Source organism: Astyanax mexicanus, chromosome 21, assembly GCF_023375975.1.
Source record: "Astyanax mexicanus isolate ESR-SI-001 chromosome 21, AstMex3_surface, whole genome shotgun sequence".
NCBI classification, from domain to species: Eukaryota; Metazoa; Chordata; class Actinopteri; order Characiformes; family Acestrorhamphidae; genus Astyanax; species Astyanax mexicanus.
The window spans coordinates 41,122,832-41,146,695 of NC_064428.1; the positions used below are offsets into that span (position 1 = coordinate 41,122,832).

General features: G+C 36.0%; 3 protein-coding genes across 4 annotated transcripts; all 3 read left to right on the forward strand.

Moving 5' to 3' along the window:
* Nucleotides 1-317: 317 nt before the first annotated feature.
* Nucleotides 318-5,601, forward strand: LOC103021906 (microfibril-associated glycoprotein 4-like). The gene is made up of 5 exons (XM_015602735.3): nt 318-364; nt 452-652; nt 2,593-2,689; nt 3,975-4,142; nt 4,988-5,601. Exons 1-5 carry the CDS (start codon nt 347-349, stop codon nt 5,239-5,241), a joined length of 738 nt encoding a protein of 245 aa, XP_015458221.1. The 5' UTR covers nt 318-346; the 3' UTR covers nt 5,242-5,601.
* Nucleotides 5,602-8,708: 3,107 nt separating this feature from the next.
* LOC103022412 (microfibril-associated glycoprotein 4-like) lies at nt 8,709-11,769 on the forward strand. The gene is made up of 5 exons (XM_007238345.4): nt 8,709-8,786; nt 9,372-9,572; nt 9,764-9,860; nt 10,921-11,088; nt 11,215-11,769. The coding sequence occupies exons 2-5, from the start codon at nt 9,372-9,374 to the stop codon at nt 11,466-11,468; spliced, it is 720 nt and encodes a 239-aa protein (XP_007238407.1). The 5' UTR covers nt 8,709-8,786; the 3' UTR covers nt 11,469-11,769.
* A 675-nt stretch (nt 11,770-12,444) lies between these two features.
* Nucleotides 12,445-20,484, forward strand: LOC103022726 (microfibril-associated glycoprotein 4). Of its 2 annotated transcripts, none has more exons than XM_049469446.1 (5): nt 12,445-12,542; nt 13,216-13,401; nt 18,284-18,380; nt 19,049-19,216; nt 20,072-20,484. In XM_049469446.1, exons 1-5 carry the CDS (start codon nt 12,537-12,539, stop codon nt 20,335-20,337), a joined length of 723 nt encoding a protein of 240 aa, XP_049325403.1. In that variant the 5' UTR covers nt 12,445-12,536; the 3' UTR covers nt 20,338-20,484. The 2 variants fall into 2 exon arrangements, with proteins under 2 accessions (XP_049325403.1, XP_007238408.3); XM_007238346.4 differs by lacking the exons at nt 18,284-18,380; nt 19,049-19,216; nt 20,072-20,484 and adding exons at nt 13,503-13,599; nt 15,573-15,740; nt 15,844-16,173 and having other exon boundaries at nt 12,446-12,542.
* Nucleotides 20,485-23,864: the final 3,380 nt, after the last annotated feature.

Genomic DNA, 23,864 nt, shown 5'->3' on the forward strand with positions numbered 1-23,864 from the left:
CAAATATTGATTTCTGAACTCTTAAAACTTTATGAATATGAACTTGTTTTCATTTCTCATTTTCTGTAAATAAATGCTCTAAATGAGAATATTTTTATTTGTAATTTGGGAGAAATGTTGTCTGTAGTTTATAGAATAAAACAACAATGTTCATTTTACTCAAACATAAACCTATAAATAGCAAAATCAGAGAAACTGATTCAGAAACTGAAGTGGTTTCTATATTTTTAATTTACATATATTTTTAATTTACATATATTTTTAATTTTATTTTTATTCCTATGTGATTAAGTTTTAAATTTGGCTTTACATTTTATTTGCAGTTCATTAAGCAGATAAAGGAGTCATGTCTTTCTCTGTGATGGTGAGTATTGTTGTAGTATTATTACACACACTGTTTCTAAGTCGCACCTTTGTAGGCAGTGTTACCTGATTATTCGTTTCGTTTCAGACCCGCAGTTTCTTGGCTCTACTCCTCCCCCTGGTGGTGAACTCTGGTCCTGTACTCGTGAGCATCCTGCCGCAGGACTGTGACGAGATCACCAGGAATGGCACTGAGCAGAGCGGGCTGTATACAATCTACCCCACACGAGACAGTCCTGTAGACGTGTATTGTGAGATGAGCTGCACTGACGACCAATCAGGATGGACTGTAAGAGATTTATTTAATGTTCTTTAATGTTTATTTCATAGCATGTTTTGAAATTCAAATTATGGAATGTAATATATTAGTGTAGCAAACATTTCAGAACATATTCAAAATAAAATTATTTATTTACTGACAGGGACAAAAAAAAGTTAAAGTTAAAAACTTCTATTAAAAAGTATGTTTATATTATATTTGCCACAATAACTGCTAGCAATCAAAAAGTGCATGTTTTTTTTGCAGTTGTCCGAACAATAGGGGTCGCTGTATCACGATTATTATGTATTAATGTTTATATTGTAATTTTTTACTTAGTTTTCTGTGTGTCTTTTTGTTTTTTTGCTGTTTTAATTTTATTGTTGTATTTTGATTAATAAATTGGCACATTTTCTTAAAACTGTTAAATAAATTAGATTTTCAAAGAATGAGCTATTGCTATTAAATTCAAATTAGTCTCAGTTTCACTTTGTGAACTTTGTCAAAACTTTAAATTTAGTCTCATTACAAAATGTAATTTTGATGATTTTCTGTAATATTATTTAATTTATATAGTGATAAAGTTTTATTTTTTTTTACAAATGTCTTCTTTCTTGCTTTGCGTTACTGTTGTATGAAAGTAAAAAAAAGAATAGAATCTATAGAAAAAAATTTAAACACTCTTTTAACATGCCTACAAAAATTATTTTCGCAAATAATATATATTTTTAAATTGGTTTATTATTATTGCTAATTGCCAAGTATCAAGTCTACCCAGTACATGGCTTTTAGCACATAGAGTTGAATTCATGGATACATTTAATACATATTTAATAAGTTTTTCTGGGGTGGAATGCCTAAAAACATACATTTTTGAAAAATAAACAAGAATTTGGTCAGAACTTTTAATTTTAGGAAGGTCTCTACAATCAGTATAGAATTACTGAATTTAATATATTGGTGCAAACATTTCAGAACATATTCAATATAACATTTATTATTTACTGCCAGGGGGAAAAATAACATTTCTATTAAAAAAAATCATCTTTTAATCAGAAAAAAAACCATCAATTAAAAATATATGTAGATTATATTTGCCACAATAACTACAGTTATCCCAACAATAGAGGTCGCTGTGTCACCTTTATTATGTATAAATCTTAACATGTTTTTTTTCTTTATTTTTTTTTCTACAGCTTCTGTGTGCCTTGTTGTCCTTGTGCTTTTGTAACATTGTAACACCGTAGTAAAATTTCCAATCCATGTGACTAAAAGTTTTTTTGTAGTAATTTGATTAATAAATTGGCAAATTTTCTTAAATAAATTATATTATAGTATATGGTATATTTTAATTTGCATTAGTCTCAGTTTCAGCAAAACTTTGTGTGTATATTTTAGAAATTGAATCTTATTACAATTTTTTTTATAATGTTCTATGTATTATTTTATTTATACAGTGACAAAGTTCTTGTTTCTTGCTTTGCTTTACTGTTGTATGAAAAAAATATGTAATCTGTAGAAAATAAGTTAAACACTCTTATAACATGCCTAGAAAAATGACATATAACATTATTTTATTTTTGTAAATAATATTTTTTTACTTTTTTTATTTGTTTATTATAATTGCTAGTTTCCAGGTACTTAAAGTAATGGTAATTTTAATAAGTTTCTTTTTCTGAGGTATACTACCTAAAAACATACATAAAAAAAAATAAACAAGAATTTGGTCAGAAATTGTAATTTTAGGGAGGTTTCACCAATAAGTATAGGGTCAAATAATAAATAATACATACTGGATTACAAATATTTTCACATTTAGACTATGACATCACTGGAGCTAAAATTCCAAAAAAGTCTTTAAATTTGCCAAAAATCCAAATTTTCCTCTCAGCTGATGAAGCTGATTAGGTTCAGAAGATAGAGTTGAAGCTCTAATTTAACATTTCCGTGATCTTTTACCTGTTTCTCAGGTGTTCCAGAGGAGGATGGACGGCAGTGTGACCTTCTACAGGTCATGGGACTCTTACAAGAACGGGTTTGGGAATAAGAGTGGAGAGTACTGGCTCGGTGAGGTCATCAATTACTCTGATCAATATTATTATTAATTATATAATAATTGTAATATAAAAACCTCTCTACATTGTTTCCTTCTTTTCTCTCAGTTCTGCTTTAAGAGTAACTAAACCCCCTGATTTTATCTGGCTCCACCTTCAGAACAAATTAATGGGAGGGGTAGTTTAGGAACTGCACTGGGTGATGTATGGGTTTAGGGGCGGGGCAGGAGGGAGAGCTGATTGGGCTGAGCAGTATTCCTCTGATAGCGGTAGTGAGACGCAGATGGTTGGCCGTCGTCAGCAAGGGGGCAAGATTATTGATTGGTTAACTGATTTGCATATTGTAATGTGTCTGCTTACCAAACTACATCGGTCTTGCTATAAATACAGTTAGTAAATGTTTATAACACAATTAAGCAGGACAGATATGTTTCATTACTTCAAACATTTTAGCTATTAATAAAAAAGTACGTTTAGGGTTTGGTGGCTCTTTAAGCATGTGAATAATTTTAAATCTATATATCTTTCAATATACATAAAACATACATTTCCTAAATTAGAAATGTTTGTTGAGCTGTGAATTTAGTTTCAAAATGTTTATATTTTTCAGGAATACAGTGATTTATACATTTACAAAAGTTTTTTGTTGTTTTCTTGGGGTTTTTTTTTGTTGTTAATAGTTACATTAATTGTCAATTAACTTACTTAGTTGATATTTTAACCTCCACACAAACATATTTCATTTAGTGCTTAATTAACTGCACTTTATAAGAGAAAGTGTTCACTGGTAATAAAGCATTTCAAGCTTCAATTCAATCAATCAATCAACCTTTATTTAAGTACGTTTAGGATCACCCTCATTTACAATGCAGCAGAGCATTTACAGCATAAAAAGGAACTGAAAACATTAGAAATTAGAAATAGGAGATAATAAGAAAAAGAATAATATGACACGCTTGTAAATAATAAATACATACAAAAATTAATTAATTAATCACTTCATTCGTCTTTTACACTGAGGGAAAAAAGAGAGTTTCTTACCAATGTACTGTGAATGCAGAAATTTGCAGAGAAGAAGTGAAATATCTAATTTTGTGGCCTTATTCATTTAGTGCAGTTTTGATGTTTAATGTTATTATATATACTTTATACATGTAGTTGTCTTTTCATACATGTTCCTCCTCAGTTTCTTAAAAAATAGCTCTTAAATTTACTTTGCATGCATATGTATTTATGTGTTTAAATGTTTTTTTTTTAAGGCTATTTTTAAATTAAAGAATCCCTGTTGATATCTGCAGGGCTGGAGAACCTCTATCAGCTGACTCACAAGAGGAACTATCAGCTGAGGGTGGATCTGGAGGATTTTGATGGGATGAAGGCGTACGCTCTCTACAGCTCCTTCTCTGTGGACACTGAAGCTACCGGTTATCTACTGCGGGTTAACGGATTCTTCAATGGAGGGGCTGGTAACCGACAGATTTTACTGTATAACTGTAATATTTATGTTGTTTTTGGATTGATTTGGATTGGTACACTGAAACCTTATTCTCGCAAAAAAATCACACCGTAAAACAGTTTTTTAGAGTAGAGACGCTCAAAAATGTCTCTGATTTTGCTATTTATAGGTTTATGTTTGAGTAAAATGAACATTGTTGTTTTATTCTATAAACTACAGACAACATTTCTCCCAAATTACAAATAAAAATATTCTCATTTAGAGCATTTATTTACAGAAAATGAGAAATGACTGAAATAACAAAAAAAAAGATGCAGAGCTTTCAGACCTCAAATAATGCAAAGAAAACAAGTTCATATTCATAAAGTTTTAAGAGTTCAGAAATAATCAATATTTGATGGAATAATCCTGGTTGGTTTTTAATCACAGTTTTAATTTCATGCATCTTGTCATCATGTTCTCCTCCTCCACCAGTCTTACACACTGCTTTTGGATAACTTTATGCTGCTTTACTCCTGGTGTAAAAATTCAAGCAGTTCAGTTTGGTGGTTTGATGGCTTGTGATCATCCATCTTCCTCTTGATTATATTCCAGAGGTTTTTAATTTGGTAAAATTAAAGAAACTCATCATTTTTAAGTGATCTTTTATTTTTCTTTTCTGGGCTGTATATTTGTAATAGTTAATACAGGGTTTTTTGTTTTTATTTACAGTATGTTTAGATTTGCAATGTTTTGATTGAACTGGCAAGATGCAATGAGACTAAATATTAATTATTTTATATAAATTAGCCAGTCGTTAAATAAGCCACAGTGCTCAAACCGTGTGAAATTTACAGTATCTTCTTCTCCTTCCAGGTGATGCTCTTTCCTACCACAGTGGACAGAGGTTCTCCACCTTTGACAGAGATCAGGACTCAGCATCGGTTAACTGTGCCAGAAACTATCTCGGGGCTTTTTGGTATAACTCATGCCACTACGCTAACCCTAACGGCATGTACCTGAAGGGGCGTGACGGGTCCCTGTTCGCCGTTGGTGACGTGTGGCAGCAGTGGAAAGGTTATGATTATGGGCTCAAATCAATCAGTATGAAGATCAGGCCCATATATTAATATTAGTCCCTGAAGTGCAGTGATGGAGGTTCCCATGCAAAAAAAAAAACAAAAAAAAAACAAGAGGACTATTCGGGACTATTTTTAATATGATAATATAATAATATAACCTTCACAAAGAAGTGATCTGATTTAAGAGCTCCAAACATATTCTGCTGGGATTTTATGTTTCCTTACTCTTTAACTGAGGGTTAAACTTTAATCTTAATTGCTTTTTTATGTATAAAAAGCAGTCAATTTTTGTTCCTGTGTAAATATTTCACAAACAACATGGTATAACTGTGAGCTGTCATTTACTATTTTTAACTGTATTTTCTCTTTTCTTAAAAATCAATAAATCATTTTTAAAGCAACCAAAAACTGTTCAAAAGTTGTATTATTTTCCACTTATATACTGCCATAAGAACAATTTAAGCACAATCTTGAGTAAAAAAAAGGTTTGTTTACCAACAGTTAAACCATTTTCCATAAAAAAAACATATTTATATATTTATATATTATAACATTTAAATACAAATATGTTCAAACATGAATTATATTCGTTATAACGTGACACATATCTTACATTTTAAAAACAATAGTATAATTGCTTACTACCAATCTAAATCTAAAAACAGGCCTACTGTATCAGAGACAGCAGAAACATTAGAAGGAACCAATTCCATAATGTGCCCTCATGAAAGTAAATACAGTGAGTTTTGTTCTTAAGATTTAAATAACAAATAACACTGAATAAAACATATCAGATTAGACTGAGAGAAAACATCTATAAAAAGCCTAATCAGGTCTGAAACAAACTCTTTAAACTGAACAGGTTGAACCAGTTGAGTGTCTGTTTATAACCACCAACAGAAAACAGTTTAGAAAGTAGAAAGTCTTGCATGAGGAATTTACAGAAGACAGAATTTACAAAGGTACCCTTCAATAATTCCATAAAAAAGTGGTTTAAGCGATTTAATTTTGCAGCAGAAAGAATGATATAAGAGTGTAAGATCATCAGTTTGTCACGCCTGGCCCTGTTTCCTGTCTGTCCTCGTGCCTGTGTTGTCCCACGTGACCCGTGCCCCTGTGTTCTGCCTGTGATTTTCCATTACCTCATGTCTCATTTGTAGCTCCACCCCTTCCCCAGGTGTTTCCACTCCCAGTGTGTTTCCTGTTTAGTTAAATAGACTTCCTCTGTTACTTGTCCTCTGTCGGTCTTTGCACTGTCTCCTGTCGTTTGTCTTCCCGTGTTCCCAGATTTTCTCTCAGTGTTTCTCTCAGTGTTTCTCTCCGTGTTTCTCTCAGTGTTTCTCTCAGTGTTTCTCTCCGTGTTTCTCTCAGTGTTTCTCTCAGTGTTTCTCTCAGTGTTTCTCTCAGTGTTTCTCTCCGTGTCTATCTTAGTTTAATCCTTGCTCTGTTTAGTTCATTGTCTAGCTTTAGTTATTAGTTTATTTCTTTGTTTATCTACTCCCGCTTTGTTTGTTAGTTATTATCCATCTAGTTTAGTTCCTTATTGTTTTCCTCGTTTGTTTTTGTCAGCCTCCCTATTTGTTTGTAGTATATATTTATCTTCCAGTTTATTCTGTTATTTTCTAGTTCCCTGTGTTTTCCCTAGTTTATTCCCTTGCCCTGTTTTAGTTTATCCTGCCTAGTTTTATAGTCTTCCCGTTTGTTTATCTTTAGTATCTCGTTTGTTTGTTAGTTTTAGCTCGCCTCTGTTTCTTGTTTTCTTTGTTTCTTGTTTACTTGTTTATTTATCATTAGTCTCTCTCTCTTGTTTATTCCTAGTTTATTTTCCAGCGTTTGTTTAGTTTTAATGTTCTCTAGCCTCCCTCGTTTGTTTAGTTATTTTGTTGTTACGTGTTTACTTGTCTCTTTGTTTATTAAATTCTCACCTTACCTGCACATACGTCCGCCTCCTCGTCTCTCTGCCTGGGTCAACCCTGACACAGTTTATCAGTTCAATGTTACGACCTGATACTTTTTGAAAACAGAAATTTTGGTGTAACATTTATTTTCCATTTAGCATAGTGAAGAAAAAATGTGTTTTCATCTTTTGTAGTTTTCAATTGTTGCCCCTTACAAACAGAAATTTAGGGAAAATGAAAAAATGAATCTTTACTTGATTACCTGATTTTTATTTTTTTAAATCTCGTTACAAAACTAGGTCATTTTATACATTAATATATCAGTTTTCCAGCATCACAGAGCGCCACCTGCAGTACCCACCCAGAGAGAGCAAGACCAGCTCATAATGATTTGTAGTTGAGGTGGAACATGCCTCAAAAAGGGTTTTGTTTTATTTAATAGAATGCCTTTGGGCTCACAATATGCCACCAATATTGCAACACTTTATTGAGGTTCCAGATTAACCTGTCATCCAGGGCAGGGGATTTTATTTTGTGTCATTTGATGTTATTTATTGGCCATACATGATAGGATGGTGTTAGTTTGGAGCCAAGTTAATGGCCCATGTCTTGCCTGGAATGCAGTGAAACAACCTGCCTTGTATAGTGATTTAGCAGAGATGCTGGAATGCTTTGGCTAGGTGTTCAGTAAGACTAATTGTCTTACTTCTTGTTACCATTAATCTTTGAAGGGTGGACGGACTTGCCACAAGATATTTGAGAAGTTGAAGAGTCAGCCTACCTCTTTTAATGTCTTAGCCTATTTCCTAGAAACTGATGATGTAACCGTATTTAGGTCAAGATGCAAAAAATATTAGAATCAAAGTAATTTAAATGCAGAATAAATAAATACATATATAATGGCCTACAGGAGCCACAGGGTGACTCAAATTAAGAAAAACATTTTTTTTCTTACCAGTATTTTCTGGGCAGAACCTTCAAAATATGTTTTTGAAGGAACCTAAAGAACATTTAAGCTAGTTGGCTTGTAAAAGAATAAAGTATGGTTTCCAAGAAGTCATCGATCTCTGTGAATGACAAATGCATCATTAAGATCGAGCAGTGCCAACAATGACAACTAATTCATCTCTTAATTAGTTCACACTAGTTAAGACTTTATTTATTATTTAGCATTACGAAAAGTTTAACTAATGTCCCAAATCATCGTTAATGAAGAGGTTTCACAACATTCTTCAGAAATAACATTAGTACTAATGTTAATTATTTCTTAAATAATGTTTAGTAATAATTATTGGAACTTTTTAACCATTTATCAATGTTTTATTACTGTCTTAAATACTGGTATATGAGTGTTATTGTTAAAGTGTTATCTATGAAACAAGCAAGGTGGTTCTATTAATTGTTGTTTTTTATATTATGTTCTTTATCGTAGAAGGGGAATGTTGGGGTTCCCGGTATATAGAATGAAAACATCCTCATACTTAGAAATATATTCCCGTAGTTAGCTTTAGAATTTGGCTGGAATGCAGACCGTGTTCATTCCTCAGAAACGTGATTTATCAGGTGCAAATCAAACCAGGACTAATAATAAATGTGATGTCACATCTCCAGCCTTAAAAAGAGACCAACAGACACAAAGTCATCAGTTCCCAGCATCACTAATATACACTGCACCATATACAACACACTGCACAGGTAAGTCATCAATTCTTATTAATGCAATTCAATTCAAATATGATTAATGCTAATATTGTTTGTATTTGAAACATTTTAACGTATTGCAGTTCATTATAAAGAGACATTAGCCATGGCTGTGTATTGAAATATTCTGCATACACTGTACATTAGATGTTTTTAGTCAAATTATTGTTATACATTTCTCTTGTAGAGATCAATAAAAGCAATCTATAAGCTTTTATAATCTAAAATCTATAATTCTCCTGAAAGGTTTGGCTACACTTTATTTGAAGGCTGTCTACACAGAGGCTTCAGAACACATTTTGAGACAAAATTAGAGACATTACAAAATGAGACATTACAAAACATTTTGAGACTAAATTAGTAGCACATTGTCTTTAATTAAGAAGTTATTACTAGACATATTATGTATTGGAAATTGTTCTTTAATGCCTTTAATGTTTTGTTTTGAATAATGGTATAAATTGTTCGTAAATATATAGAAATAGATAAACTATGCTTTATTAATGCATTAAAAAGCCCCTTTGTATGCACCCTTTATATTGTTGCAGTGTTGCAAAATATTCTGTCTGTGTTTTTCAGATGTACTGCATTTTGGCTCTACTGCTCCCCCTGGTGGTGAGCTCTGCTCCTGTATTTGTGAGAATCCTGCCTCAGGACTGTGATGAGATCTCCAGGAATGGAACTCAGCGCAGTGGCGTGTTTACAATCTACCCTACAAGAGACAGTCCTGTGGATGTTTACTGTGAGATTACAGGCTATGATGAGCAATCAGGATGGACAGTAAGAGATTTATTCAAACTTCTGTCTCTAATATGAGTTTACAAAAGTTTTCACATCATATTATGTTTAAAAAGACATTTAACATGAATAAATTTAATAATGTCAAGCAAATGTTCAAAAACATTTTAATAATATGATCAAATTCAACAAAAATGTGTATTTTTGTTACAAAAATGATTACCATTTCTCAGGTGTTTCAGAAGAGAATCGATGGCAGTGTGAACTTCTACAGGACATGGGAGGCGTACAAGAATGGCTTTGGGAACAAGAGTGGAGAGTACTGGCTGGGTGAGGTTTTTGAAGATTTTTTTCAACAGTCTTAAATTTACAGTTTACACCATATCGACTATATTACCTAAAAATATTCGCTCATCCATCCAAATCATTTAACTCAGGTGTTCCTGAATCTCCTCCATGTCTACAGGTGTATAAAAGCAGCAGCTAGGCATGCTGGGACTGCTACTATAAACATTAATTAAAGAATTTGTGATAATGCACTCAACAATATTCTCCTTAGTTGTCAGTTTTTTTAGAAGGGTTGTATTACTGTACTGAAAGAAGTGTCAGGTTTGAGTATGAAGTCTCGTAGTGAGTGCTTAGTGCTTAGTGCCTGCCTTTGAACTGGACTAGTTCACAGTGTAAACTGCTGGTGTGGACTGAAGAGTTCACACTGTAAACTGCTGGTGTGGATTGAAGAGTTCACACTGTAAACTGTAAACTGCTGGTGTGGACTGAAGAGTTCACACTGTAAACTGCTGGTGTGGACTGAAGAGTTCACAGTGTAAACTGCTGGTGTGGACTGAAGAGTTCTCACTGTAAACTGCTGGTGTGGACTGAAGAGTTCACACTGTAAACTGCTGGTGTGATTGATGATCTAAGAATCATCTCATACAGTGACAGTCAGTTACTCCTAGTAGTGATAGTAGAAACATTAACAGTGATCTCAGTGATCTGTGCAGAACATCCTGCAGATACATGTGTTTCTGCCTCGCATGGCAGCACTTCCATCTGATAGCAGCATTTTTCTGCAAGGAAAAGCTTATCCACACACAGCAAGGGCATTTATCCATCCGGTATTTATGGAGCAGTTGGGCTTCAGCTTCAACCTACAAGTGTAGAGCAGGATCTACATGTCAAGCTGAAGCAACATCTGTGGGTAAATGTTCTGCTGGATGATCTATATGGAATCTGTAGAACCTTTATTCCTAACTATCTCAGTCTCATCTTAAATCCAGGATGGAGGTCCCTGGGAATTAGAACTAGCATTGATCCAAGCTAATTCTAACTGCTGTATTGTTAGCATTTCCTAATGTTGCATACCTAATCATGTACATCTGCACACCTGCAGGGCTGGAGAACCTCTTCCTGCTGACGCACAAGAGGAACTATCAGCTGAGAGTGGACCTGGAGGACTTTGAAGGGATGAAGGTTTACGCCCTCTACAGCTCCTTCTCCGTTGGCTCTGAAACTACTGGCTATCAACTGAATATTGGCGGCTTCATCGATGGAGGGGCTGGTGAGTTCCACTGACATTCTGAAAGTGCAAAGATCATGAAGGCTTGGAAATGCCCACACCTATAAAAGTTGTGAGATGTTTATCTTTTTTTTATGTTTATTTTTTGTGTTTATCTTTTCCTTCCAGGTGATGCACTTTCCTACAACAATGGACAGAAGTTTTCCACAATGGACAGAGATCAGGATTCAACATCAGCTAACTGTGCCAAATTGTACCTTGGGGCTTTTTGGTATAACTCATGCCACTATGCTAACCCTAACGGCATGTACATAAGGGGTTTTGATAGTACATATTTCGCCAGTGGTAATGAGTGGTATCAATGGAAAGGCTATGAGTACGGGCTGAAGACCATCACTATGAAAATCAGGCTTGTGCCTTAGAACCGCAAAACACAGTGATTGGGTTTCCCATGCACAAAAGCAGGGGGCGCTGGCTACGGTCTAATTAGGCACATTTTATAATGCCGTTCTGAATTTAAGTTTCATTAATCTCAAAATAAAGCTTCTGTAATTGCTTTCTGTTTTGTTCTCATTATCTTGATGTACCGTCTACAAATGGTTGATCATTCTGAACCTTGTGTAAATATTATATAAGATTTTATGAAACTTTTAAAAAAACTCTCCGCTTTTTTATTTACTTATTTTCTTTGCAAAGAAATAAACTGTTTCTTTTTAAATCATACCCAGTTAATGTTTTCTCTTTTTTCTTTATTAGATTAGTAACATAATGGCAGATGGGAGGAGGGAAAAAGTTGTCTGGTTGGTTGGCAGGTAAGAGGAGGGAAGGAGTTGTCTGGTTGGTTGGCAGGTAAGAGGAGGGAAGGAGTTGTCTGGTTGGTTGGCAGGTAAGAGGAGGGAAGGAGTTGGCTGGTTGGTTGGCAGGTAAGAGGAGGGAAGGAGTTGGCTGGTTGGTTGGCAGGTAAGAGGAGGGAAGGAGTTGGCTGGTTGGTTGGCAGGTAGAAGGGAGAGTGGCTGGTTATTTGGCAGGTGGGAGGAGGGAAAGAGTTGACAAGAACCATGCAGGACAAATGCATAGAAATCCTTAAAATAAGAACTGAATAGAAGACTATTTATTACCTGCTATTAATAGTGTTTTAATTAAATTCTTAAAATAATGAATATGGAAATGGCAATCTCTCTCTCCCTCCAGCCTTCCAACCCTGCCAATCAGCCAGCCATTCCTCTTTCTTGCCAGCCATTCCTCCCAGCAGCAAACCAGGCCTACACTGTGAAACATAGCTGTACAAAACTGATTGTAAGCACTTGAAAGGCTTAGGTCATCTTGTTTTAAGTAAGTCACCTTGTCTGATACGGGTGGAAACTACAGGTGTGTAAACTCCCACACAGTATACGTGCAGGTACGTGCAGCCTGATGATACATGGGGTTCATATGTCCTATAAAAGGACAAACAGCCCAGAAGGACAAAAAATTCTCTGCATCACGCGGAAATGAAGGTGAGTTTCATATTACAGTATATTTGTTTTCTGTAGGCAGAAGCTTACAACCTATAGTAATCCTATTGCACTATATGCAGAAGAAGTACTCGCTCATAATGTATTGTTTCGCCTACAATCAATGCATTTACCCTGATTTTGTTGTAGTAACTCTCTACTATCCAGGGCAGATTATCTACTACCACCAACAGTCTATCAGCAGCACAAACCCAACTTTTACATCAACAATAAACAGAATAGTAAATAAAATAACATTGCTGTTCCCGTAAATGAGCTGCTGGAGCTCCTTCACAGCGTCAACCAGCAGCTCAGTTTCCTCTGCTGAGAAGAGTTTGTTGAACACGTCCAGGTAGCTGCACCGTTACAATAGCAATCCACCAAAGACAGAGCTCACCTGATCTACTCTTAAAGAGAATGATGAGCAAGAGACACTCTGATTGGTTTATAATTTCACATTACGCCCAAAATTAATTACCCACACCCATGATTAATTAAGAGAATTAGTACATTTGTACAAGGTGTACTTTTCCTGTTCTTACGAAAGCAAAGACACACTGACACGCCCTAAATCGAGCCGCACACGGTTGACAGCTCGGCTATAGATATATACAGTGCACTTTGTCATAAATATTGTTATACAATTGTTATAGTTAGTTATTAATAATGTGTTCAGGTTTTCACCGCCCTGCTGTTCCTGCTCCCCATTGCCGCACAGTCTCAGTATCTGCGGCCGGAGTACTGCGCCGACATCCGTAAGCATGACCAAACCCTGCCCAGCGGCGTTTACACCATCTACCCAACCGCAACATTAATTCTTCAGGTGTACTGTGACATGGAGACAGATAACGGAGGATGGACCGTGAGTTTTGATCCAGATCGTCCAATCACAAAATACACTGTAATGACAGACTGTAGCTCCGCCTCCTCAGTGTATAATAATATAATATCTATGTATTTCAGGTGATTCAGAGGAGAATGGATGGAAGTGTGAATTTTTACAGAGGCTGGGATCATTATAAGGCAGGCTTTGGGTCTGTGGATGGAGAACATTGGCTGGGTGAGCTTTTTTACATTACATTACATTACATTTGGCAGACGCTTTTGTCCAAAGCGACTTACAATAGTCAAGTACTATGTAAAATAAGTTTAAAGGTAAAACATCTTTGGATAGGGATAAAAGGAGGACAAAGGGGAATAATAGGATAGAGGAGTGAAGGAGAGGAAGAAGGAAATGAGGTTAGAAGTAGTTAGTTTGTTAGAGGTGTTAAGAGAGTAAGTGCTCTTTGAAGAGCTCTGTCTTCAGGAGTTTATTAAAGATAGTGAGAGATTCTCCTGATCTGGTAGTAGAAGGTAGTTAGTTAGAGGTGTTAGGAGAGTAAGTGCTCTTTGAAGAGCTCTGTCTTCAGGAGTTTATTAAAGATAGTGAGAGATTCTCCTGATCTGGTAGTGGAGGGTAGTTAGTTAGAGGTGTTAGGAGAGTAAGTGCCTCTTTGAAGAGCTCTGTCTTCAGGAGTTTATTAAAGATAGTGAGAGATTCTCCTGATCTGGTAGTAGAAGGTAGTTAGTTAGAGGTGTTAGGAGAGTAAGTGCTCTTTGAAGAGCTCAGTCTTCAGGAGTTTATTAAAGATAGTGAGAGATTCTCCTGATCTGGTAGTAGAAGGTAGTTAGTTAGAGGTGTTAGGAGAGTAAGTGCTCTTTGAAGAGCTCAGTCTTCAGGAGTTTATTAAAGATAGTGAGAGATTCTCCTGATCTGGTAGTGGAAGGTAGTTTGTTCCACCATTGGGGAACTCTGTATGAGAACAGTCTGGATTGCTTTGTGTGAATGTTTGGCAAAGCGAGGCGACGTTCATTGGAGGAGCGCAGCGGCCGGGAGGTAGCCTAAGCCTTCAGGAGTGAGTGCAGGTAGGAAGGAGCCTGTTCTGACATCACCTTGTAGGCGATTGTAAGAGTTTTGAATTTGATGCGAGCATCAACCGGTAGCCAATGGAGCTCAATGAGCAGCGGGGTGACATGTGCCCGTTTTGGCTGGTTGAAGACCAGACGTGCTGCTGCGTTCTGGATCATCTGGAGTGGTTTTACTACACAGGCCGGGAGGCCAGTTAGCAGGGCATTGCAGTAGTCGAGGCGTGAGATGACGACCGCTTGCACCAGGAGTTGGGTGGCCTGTTGCGTCAGGAACGGTCTAATTTTTCGGATGTTAAATGCTGCTGAATATTTAAAATAATATACTGAATAATTCACAAACTATAACAAAGTTTGTCCTTTAAACCACTGCCACCTTAGATTGTAGTTAATCTGTTTAAATACTGCTGTCCACAATAATTTGGCAAAATAGAGTAGTATATTTATACTTTTGATTAATGGAGCCGTGTCCAAAAACATCTGGTTAAATTTGAAATCTTGAAATGCAAATATGCTACATTTTGTCCTTAGTCCTTTTCGGCTAATAGAGCTCCATCTAAAAATTGTAGACTAAATGTTGTTGTCCAAAAACATTTGGCTGAATCTTGGAAGCTTAATAAATTTGTTTAATAGACATGTGTTAAATGTTTTTTGGTTTATTGTTGGTCCCAAATCCTTTACACAAATGCTGGTTTACATTACATTACATTTTGCAAAGCGACTTACAATAATAATGTACATACAGTAATAGAAGTTCAAGGTAAAAAACATTTTTATACATGTTTATACATGTTTATACAAATGTATGATACATTTACAAAAAACGTAAATCGCATGGTTACAAAACACATATCTTACAAGTTACAGGCTTCTATCCAAAAATATTTAGCCAAATAAATTTTCGGCAAAAGCTTATGGACACTTTTGAATGGATTCCATTCCAACATTCCTAGATTTATGCTTTTTTTGTTAACTCAAGCATTGTCTACACCGTAGCCTGTGTGAGCGCCCTATGCAGCTGCACATGTTAATACTTCTGTGTTCATTTAAATCAATTAAAATCTGCTGTTGTTGTTGTTGGAAGGTTTGTACAGTCTGCTGGACTAAACGTTTGTATGTGGTGTTCAGGCCTGCAGAACATCTTCTACCTCACCCAGCTAAGGAAGTGCGAGCTGAGAGTGGACATGGAGGACTGGGAGGGACGACGGGTTTTTGCTCAGTACTCTTATTTTGCTGTGGATCCAGAGAGGTATGGATACCCCATGTACGTCAGAGGATTCAGTGATGGAGGAGCAGGTCAGTACAAAAATTTCATATATATATATATATATATACAGTACCATAACTATACTCTTTGCACTAATCTACATTTAACTATAACATGCCCTCCCCCTTACAGGTGACTCTCTGAGTTATCACAATACATACAGGTTCTCCACCTTCGATAATGACCTGGATGATTCTTATGGCTACAACTGTGCAGAGTGGAATCATGGGGCTTTTTGGTTCGGGTCTTGCTATGACACAAATCCCAACGGCTTATACCTGTGGGGACAAGATAACATCGGTTCCAGGACTGGGGTTACGTGGAACACGTTTAAAGGAAACAATTATTCTCTCAAGTTCTTCAGCATGAAGATCAGACCGGTGTCTTAAGATGTTTAACCATAAACATTCATTAAAGTGTATAAAGTTCTTACACTGCAAATAAAAGCATTAATTCATTAAATCTTTATTATACAGTAGTTTTTTATCTTTACCTTTCTTTTTTTTTATAAATATTCTTTTCAATTTACCTTCAAACAATAAACATATGTGAGTAACTTATTAAAGAAAAGGGGTTTACCACTTTCTCATTTTTCATATATTATTTTACTTGTATGGGTAGAGACTTTGGGACAATCCAAACATAGAAGTTGGGACAGTGCAAGTATAGACTTTTGGGAAAGTGCAAGTAGACTTTGTAACTGATTATAAGCAGTTGAAATAGGTCAGCTCGTCTGATACGGGTTGGTGCTACAGGTGTGTAAACTCTCACACAGTGCAGGTATGTGCAGCCTGATGATAAATGGACTTCATTTGGCCTATAAAAGGACAAACAGCTCAGAATAACAGAAAACTTTAGCCGTTACGCTGAAATGAGTTTTATATTACAGTACATGGACAAAGTATATTTTGGAAGACCTGCTAGAAATGTTATTGTTTCTTCTGAAATTAAGGGTCTTTAATTGGAGTAACAGTCTCTGCAGTCCAGAGAAGACTTTATATGAGATTATGGAGCATTGCGGTGAGAATTTGATTGCAGGAATATTAGTAAGGTCAGGAGGCTGGATAAAAACCACCACTGCTCCACAGCTCAATACTGAGGACTTAAAACCCCTATTGCCAACATCTGACATTTAGCATGATGCTAAAATGTGTTTATCTGCTTTAGAGATTCATACTCTGTTAGCAGTTTGTCTCTTTTACAGGGCTCAGACAAGCTCTGAAGGTGCATTTGGACATCTGTGCCTTTTTCTGGTCTGAATCAGTTGATAAGTTTGTTTACTTGCAGCATTTTCTTTATTTTTTGGTCACACAGGCAAAAAACGTAAGCGCACCAAAATCTTCACCAATAAACCATGCAAGCGTGCTGACTCCCCTGATTTGTCAGAGCCATATATATATACAAATATATACAAATGTATATATATATATATATATATATATATATATATATATATATATATATACATTTGTATATTTGTGTGCAGTGTGAAGCTGAATGTGAAAAGATTGCATTTTGCACTTTTTCCCGTAGTAAACCGAGAGGCGTGGCCGCGAGCAGTGAATGCTGCACATACAGTGTTTAGTGTGTAAACAGCGTAGCATGGAGCAGCAGCAAAGACACTGTTGTTTTAAATAACGGTGATAATTATCAAGATAATAAATTAAGTTAAACAGCACCTGAACAGCCGTTTAAAATAATAAGTCGAGTCTAGATCAACGTAAGACTCATGTTCTCACCACAAACAGAACAGTGATGGAAAAATGTAATCTGTAATGCACAAAAAACCTTTTAAATTCTACTATAAATATATATAACAATCCAATTAACTAAAATAATTATATCTTTTTTTATTTCCGTTGCATTGGAAGCTTGAGTGTAATATTATATATTTTATATTGAGCATTTTATTTCATAAACTATCCCTAAACAGTAAAAAAAAAAAAAACATGATTATTTTAAATTACTTGTTACTTTACCTCAATGGTTCTAGTACTACTGTCTCATCCAGTAACTTGCCAGGGCCAAGTTACGTGCAACAAAATGTTTTATAGTAAATAAAATACATGATGTCCATTATAATGAATGCAGGGTCTGAAAGGGTTACTAACTAAACTAAATAGTTCTGGTGTGAAAACACCCTAAAGTAAAGCTGAAAGAAGCATTAGAAGGTGTCAAATGAAATGCTATAGTTGACTATTAATCATGTGAAAAGGTTTTCGCCACCTTGCTGTTCCTGCTCCCCGTCATCGTCCAATCCCAGCTTTCGCTGCCGCTGGACTGCGCCGACATCCATAACCATGATAAAACCAGCCCAGCCGAGTGTACACCATCTACCCAATCGGACCCACTTCAGCTGTCCGGGTGCACTGTGACATGGACACAGATAAAGGAGGATGGACCGTGAGTTCTGATAAAAATCAGTAAATTATAAAAAAATACACCTTAAAAATGGACTGTATAATATATCACTATACCTACATTTAGAGTATTATTTATACATTCACCTTAATATCAGAGACTATGTCTCCACCTTCTCAGTGTATAAAATAAGAATATCTATATTTTCCAGGTGTTTCAGAGGAGAATGGACGGCAGTGTGAATTTTTACAGAGGCTGGGATCATTATAAGACAGGATTTGGGTTTGCAGATGGAGAATACTGGCTGGGTGAGTGAACCAATTTGAACGCAGAGATACAAAACAATAATTTGTGTTTGTAATAGAAGCATGCAGTGTGGAAATATTTCACACTTCTACTCTGTGATAAAAACTCCTGCATGGAAACCGTGGCACGCCCAAAGTGTAATTACGGTGCGCGGCAGTGGACAAATATCTATTTTATTAAAGGAAACGAAACGAAAATCTGAGATGTCCGCCCAGACGGGACTAAAATTACCGGAGGAGCACGGAGTTCAGAGAAAAACAGTAGATAATTCAGCCTGTAATTTTCTCAGAGGACGTCTGAGAAAAAAACACCTACATGATCGTTCTGGACAGGAATAAAATCACAGAGGATAAAAACACACATAAAAAAGAAAATTAGCCAGAACCTGACTCCTTCCAGAACAACGATACCTGACTCTGTCCAGAACAACTAATGCCTGACTTGTTCCAGAACAACTAATGGCTGACTTGTTCCTGAACAACCGATGCCTGACTTGTTCCAGAACAACCGATGACTGGATCTGTCCAGAACAACCAATCCCTGACTCATGCCAGGTCCAACATTCTCCACCAATGGATCTATCTGTACTTGTTGATGCACACTGTGTAGTAAAGCATAAAGAGGAAAGTAATAAATTTAATTATTAGTATTATATACCTGCTGGTTTCAGGATTGGAGAACCTCTTCCACCTCACCCTGAGGAAGAAGTACGAGCTGAGAGTGGACATGCAGGACTGGGATGGAGGATGGGCTTCTGCTCAGTACTCTTCCTTCTCTGTGGATCCGGAGAGCTACGGCTACACCCTCCACGTCAACGGTTTTATTGATGGAGGAGCAGGTCAGTGCTGTTTAATAGAACTTTCAATCACAGTTACTTAGATACAACTTAAATTCAACATTCAATTCAATATTGCAGTACCCATTATATGTTTATTATATAAAACTCTACCATAATGTGCAGTAGATAATTAAAAATTGTCATGATAAATACTAAATTAGTAGATACTGAATAACCAACAGTATGTACCATTTTTTTCTGGGGTACAAAATAATACACAATTGATAATAAAAAAACATGTATATACAGGGGTTAGACAATGAAACTGAAACACCTGTCATTTTAGTGTGAGATTTTAGGTTTTAGCAGCCTGGTGTTCAATCTTCATTAATTGCACATTGCACCAGTAGGAGCAGAGTGTGAAGGTTCAATTAGCAGGGTAAGAGCACAGTTCTGCTCTAAATATTACAATGCACACAACATAATGGGGGACATACCAGAGTTCAAAAGAGGACAAATTGTTGGTGCACGTCTTGCTGGAGCATCTGTGACCAAGACAGCAAGTCTTTGTGATGCATCAAGAGCCACGGTATCCAGGGTAATGTCAGCATACCACCAAGAAGCACCAACCACATCCAACAGGATTAACTGTGGACGCTGTAAGAGGAAGCTATCTGAAAGGGATGTTCGGGTGCTAACCCGGATTGTATCCAAAAAACATAAAACCACGGCTGATCAAATCACGGCAGAATTCAATGTTCACCTCAACTCTCCTGTTTCCACCAGAACTGTCCGTCACCACAATCAATTATTGTGCTCTAAAACCAGGAGTTTCAGTTTCATTCTCCAACCCCTGTAATTGGTAAACACTCTTTTATTTAATGTAAAGCTACTATATGCGCTTCGTTCTTGCAGGTGATTCTCTGGAGTATCACAATGGACAGAAGTTCACCACCTTTGATAGAGATCAGGATGCTGCTTCTCACTATAATTGTGCAGCAAGGCATCGTTCAGCTTTCTGGTTCCAGGCTTGCCAAAAATCAAACCCCAATGGCTTATACCTGTGGGGACATGATGACAGCGCTTCTAGAACGGGGGTTCTGTGGTCCCACTGGAAGGGACATGATTATTCTTTAAAGTTCATCAGCATGAGGATCAGACCTGTGTCTTCAGCTGTTTAACCAGAAATAAAATATTCACACTGCAATCACAAGCATTAAATGTAGCCGTAAGTGGTGATTATTGGGGTCCAAGCACTTCTGAGTAATCTTGAACAATTGAAATAAACATTGGTGTACTTTAATAAAGACATTCCACGTTGTTAAAGATGCCAGTGGATGATTGAACCCACAACCTTGCAGTTCAAAGGTGCACCCATAGAACCTACAAAGGGTTACAAAGGGACTCAACCCCTACTTTGCAAAATTGACAAGCCTTGCATTATTATCACTTTTATGAAATATTACAAAAAAAAAATATTTCGTATCTTGACTTTGTGGAAATAATTCGTAAATGTGGTCACAATTTGACAGTTATATACAATATATCCAGCTATACACACAGTCCAGTCTTCTCTGATTATCTATGTACTGTAGCCAAAAGTTTTCTTTGAGCATTACACTAAGATTTCAAAGATTGTTTTAGGACCCGATTTGTGAAAATCCAGTGAAATGTGATTTTTTTTAACATAATTCTTGAATAATTTAGCTGTCATGCGGTGATTTAACCCTTATTTAAGATAAAAACACTACAAGATAATAGGGTAACATTTTTACCCAGACAATAGAGATCACACTGAAACCTTCCCAGCTGATTAACCCTCTTTTGGCCTACTATTGGTTGCAATTCATTACATAACTAACGTTAGCTAATCGTAGCTGAAGCTTACTGCTAACCTGGAGAAAATCAGCAGCTCGGCATCTGTCTTGTAGTCCTTCTGGACTCCAAAGACAACACAAAAAATTAAAGTGTGATGAACACAACGTGAAAAGACTGGAATGTAATGAACACCATATTAAAATTTTGGAGTATTACAACCCCAACTGTGACATAAAATATCAGTGTCAAAATAAAAGACCATACTACAGCAGTGTTTCAATATCTTCAAATCTAGTAGAAAGTCTTCTCTGTACAGTAGAACAGGAACAGCAGGATGCATATCAAGTTTTATAATCAATATTTAAATAAATCTCAGTCTGATATTTATTTAGACTTTTATTCTGAATGTTTCTGTCAGATTAAAATCAGATCAGAGATTAAATCTATCTGACACATACTTGGCAGCGCAGTTTACTGATGATCGTCTTTCTCATAAATCAGAGACACAAGCTTTAAAAATAGACCCAGCCGACAACTATCTGATCTGCCTTAAGAGAAATCTCCCTAAACACGACCAGAGAAAATCCCCAACAACAACATCAACACCCGGTACAGGAACCGGCATCTGGCTGAGGAAATTCACTTTCCAGTGGGCTGAGAAGATAATATTGAAGATCGTTTTAAAATCGACCAGTTCTCTTTTTATTTTTGTAAATAAATAATTGTAAATACAAAATAAAGTAAAACATGTATTAAATGTATCGTGCTACATTTCTGTCTTTGTATTTCTCCAAACCATGTACAGAACCAGTCAAAAAATTATTTCAGTATTTTTATTTATTTCCTCCATAGTAAATGAATAGTGAAGTGATCTATCAAATTATGAAGGAACACATAATGAATCATGTAGTAACTTAAAAACAGTGTTAAACAAATCTTAATACTCTTTTAATTCTGATGAACTAATCCTTTACAACAGAGTGTCACATCCTGGTCTTGTCTCATGTCGCTGTGTTATTCCCACGTGACCTGTGCCCCTCTGTGTCTCCTGTCAGTACTTTTCCACCTGTGTCTATTGTAGCTCCGCCCCCTAGCCCCAGGTGTTTCCACTTCCCTTGTGTGCTATAAAGCCTTCCTTTGTCTCTTGTCCTTCGTCGGTCTATGCACTAACCTCTGTTGTTTTGTCTCTCCGTGTTTCTCCGTGTCTCATAGCCCTAGTCGTTGCTCCGTGTTCACCTCAGTTTATCTCTTGTGTATGTTTTCTAGTTTCTTGTTTCATTCCTCGTTTCCCCAGTTCCCTGCTTAGTGTTTAGTTCCTTGTTCCTTCCCTGTATATATCCCTGCCTTGTTTAGTATTGTATTTATTTAGTCCCTCGTTTGTTTCTTTGTTTATTTACTCCCGGTTTGTTTGTTAGTTATTATTTATCTAGTTTAGTTCCTTGTTGTTATTCCCTGTTTGTTTATTATCTCTAGTTTGTTTATGTTCTCTAGTCTCCCTCGTTTATTTTTGGTTTATTATCTTTGTTATGTGTTTACTTGTTACTTTGTTATTTATTTAATAAATTATTATTTGTTTCGCCCTTACCTGCACTTGCGTCCGTTTTCCTCGTCTCCCTGCCTGGGTCATCCCCTTTCCTGACACAGAGAAAACTCTTACTCTTCCTGCTCTTTCCTGGGGCGGTCCTGATGAGTGCCAGTTTCATCATTATAATGTTTTTATAGTGTTTGCTATTGCACTTTGAGGGTACTTTCGAAGTCCTAATTTTTTTTTTAATTGAAAGAAAGATCATTTTAATTACAGTAATATTTTACCATGACATGTCCACAACAGTGGACCGCTGGATGTGTGTATATATTTATCAATGAAGAGATCACTTCAGTTTCTGAATCAGTTTCTCTGATTTTGCTATTTATAGGTTTATGTTTGAGTAAAATGAACATTGTTGTTTTATTCTATAAACTATGAACAATATTTCTCCCAAATTCCAAATAAAAATATTCTCATTTAGAGCATTTATTTACAGAAAATGAGAAATGTCTGAAATAACAAAAAAGATGCAGAACTTTCAGACCTCAAATAATGCAAAGAAAACAAGTTCATATTCATAAAGTTTTAAGAGTTCAGAAATAATCAATATTTGGTGGAATAACCCTGGTTGGTTTTTAATCACAGTTTTTTTTCATGCATCTTGGCATCATGTTCTCCTCCACCAGTCTTACACACTGCTTTTGGATAACTTTATGCTGCTTTACTCCTGGTGTAGAAATTCAAGCAGTTCAGTTTGGTGGTTTGATGGTTTGTGATCATCCATCTTTCTCTTGATTATATTCCAGAGGTTTTCAATTTGGTACAATCAAAGAAACTCATAATTTTTAAGTATTTTTTTTCCCCACGCTTCTGTATTTTGTTGTTCAAAGTACTGCAAACTGGTTGGACTGGTTTAGTCCTCACCTTCTTCAGACAGATCTGAAGCTGATAAATTCTTTGGCAGGCTGGATCTGATATACAGGAACGAGCAGCAGAGTTTCCTCATGCTCAGCAAGTTTGATGTTCTGATAAAATCATGTAAAATAAAGGTCATGGCATCTCATGGGCACCTAATAGGCATTAGCAGCCTGTGATGACCCCGTTGGCTCAGTCTTATTTTTATTCTTTGTGTTCAAAATGTAATTTTAGGAATTTGGATGATAAAATGAATAAATACGTCCCGTGTCTATGTTCACTTCTGTCGGATATTATACAGATAAATAGATAAAGTCCTTGTTTTTGAGAACTGAATTAAAGACTGAATAGCTAGCTAGCAATTCTGAATAGAAAGCTAAGTTCAGCTGACCAGAATCCCTTCTAGACAGTTAGCTTAGCATAGCCTAGCTAACCCAGCTAACAAAT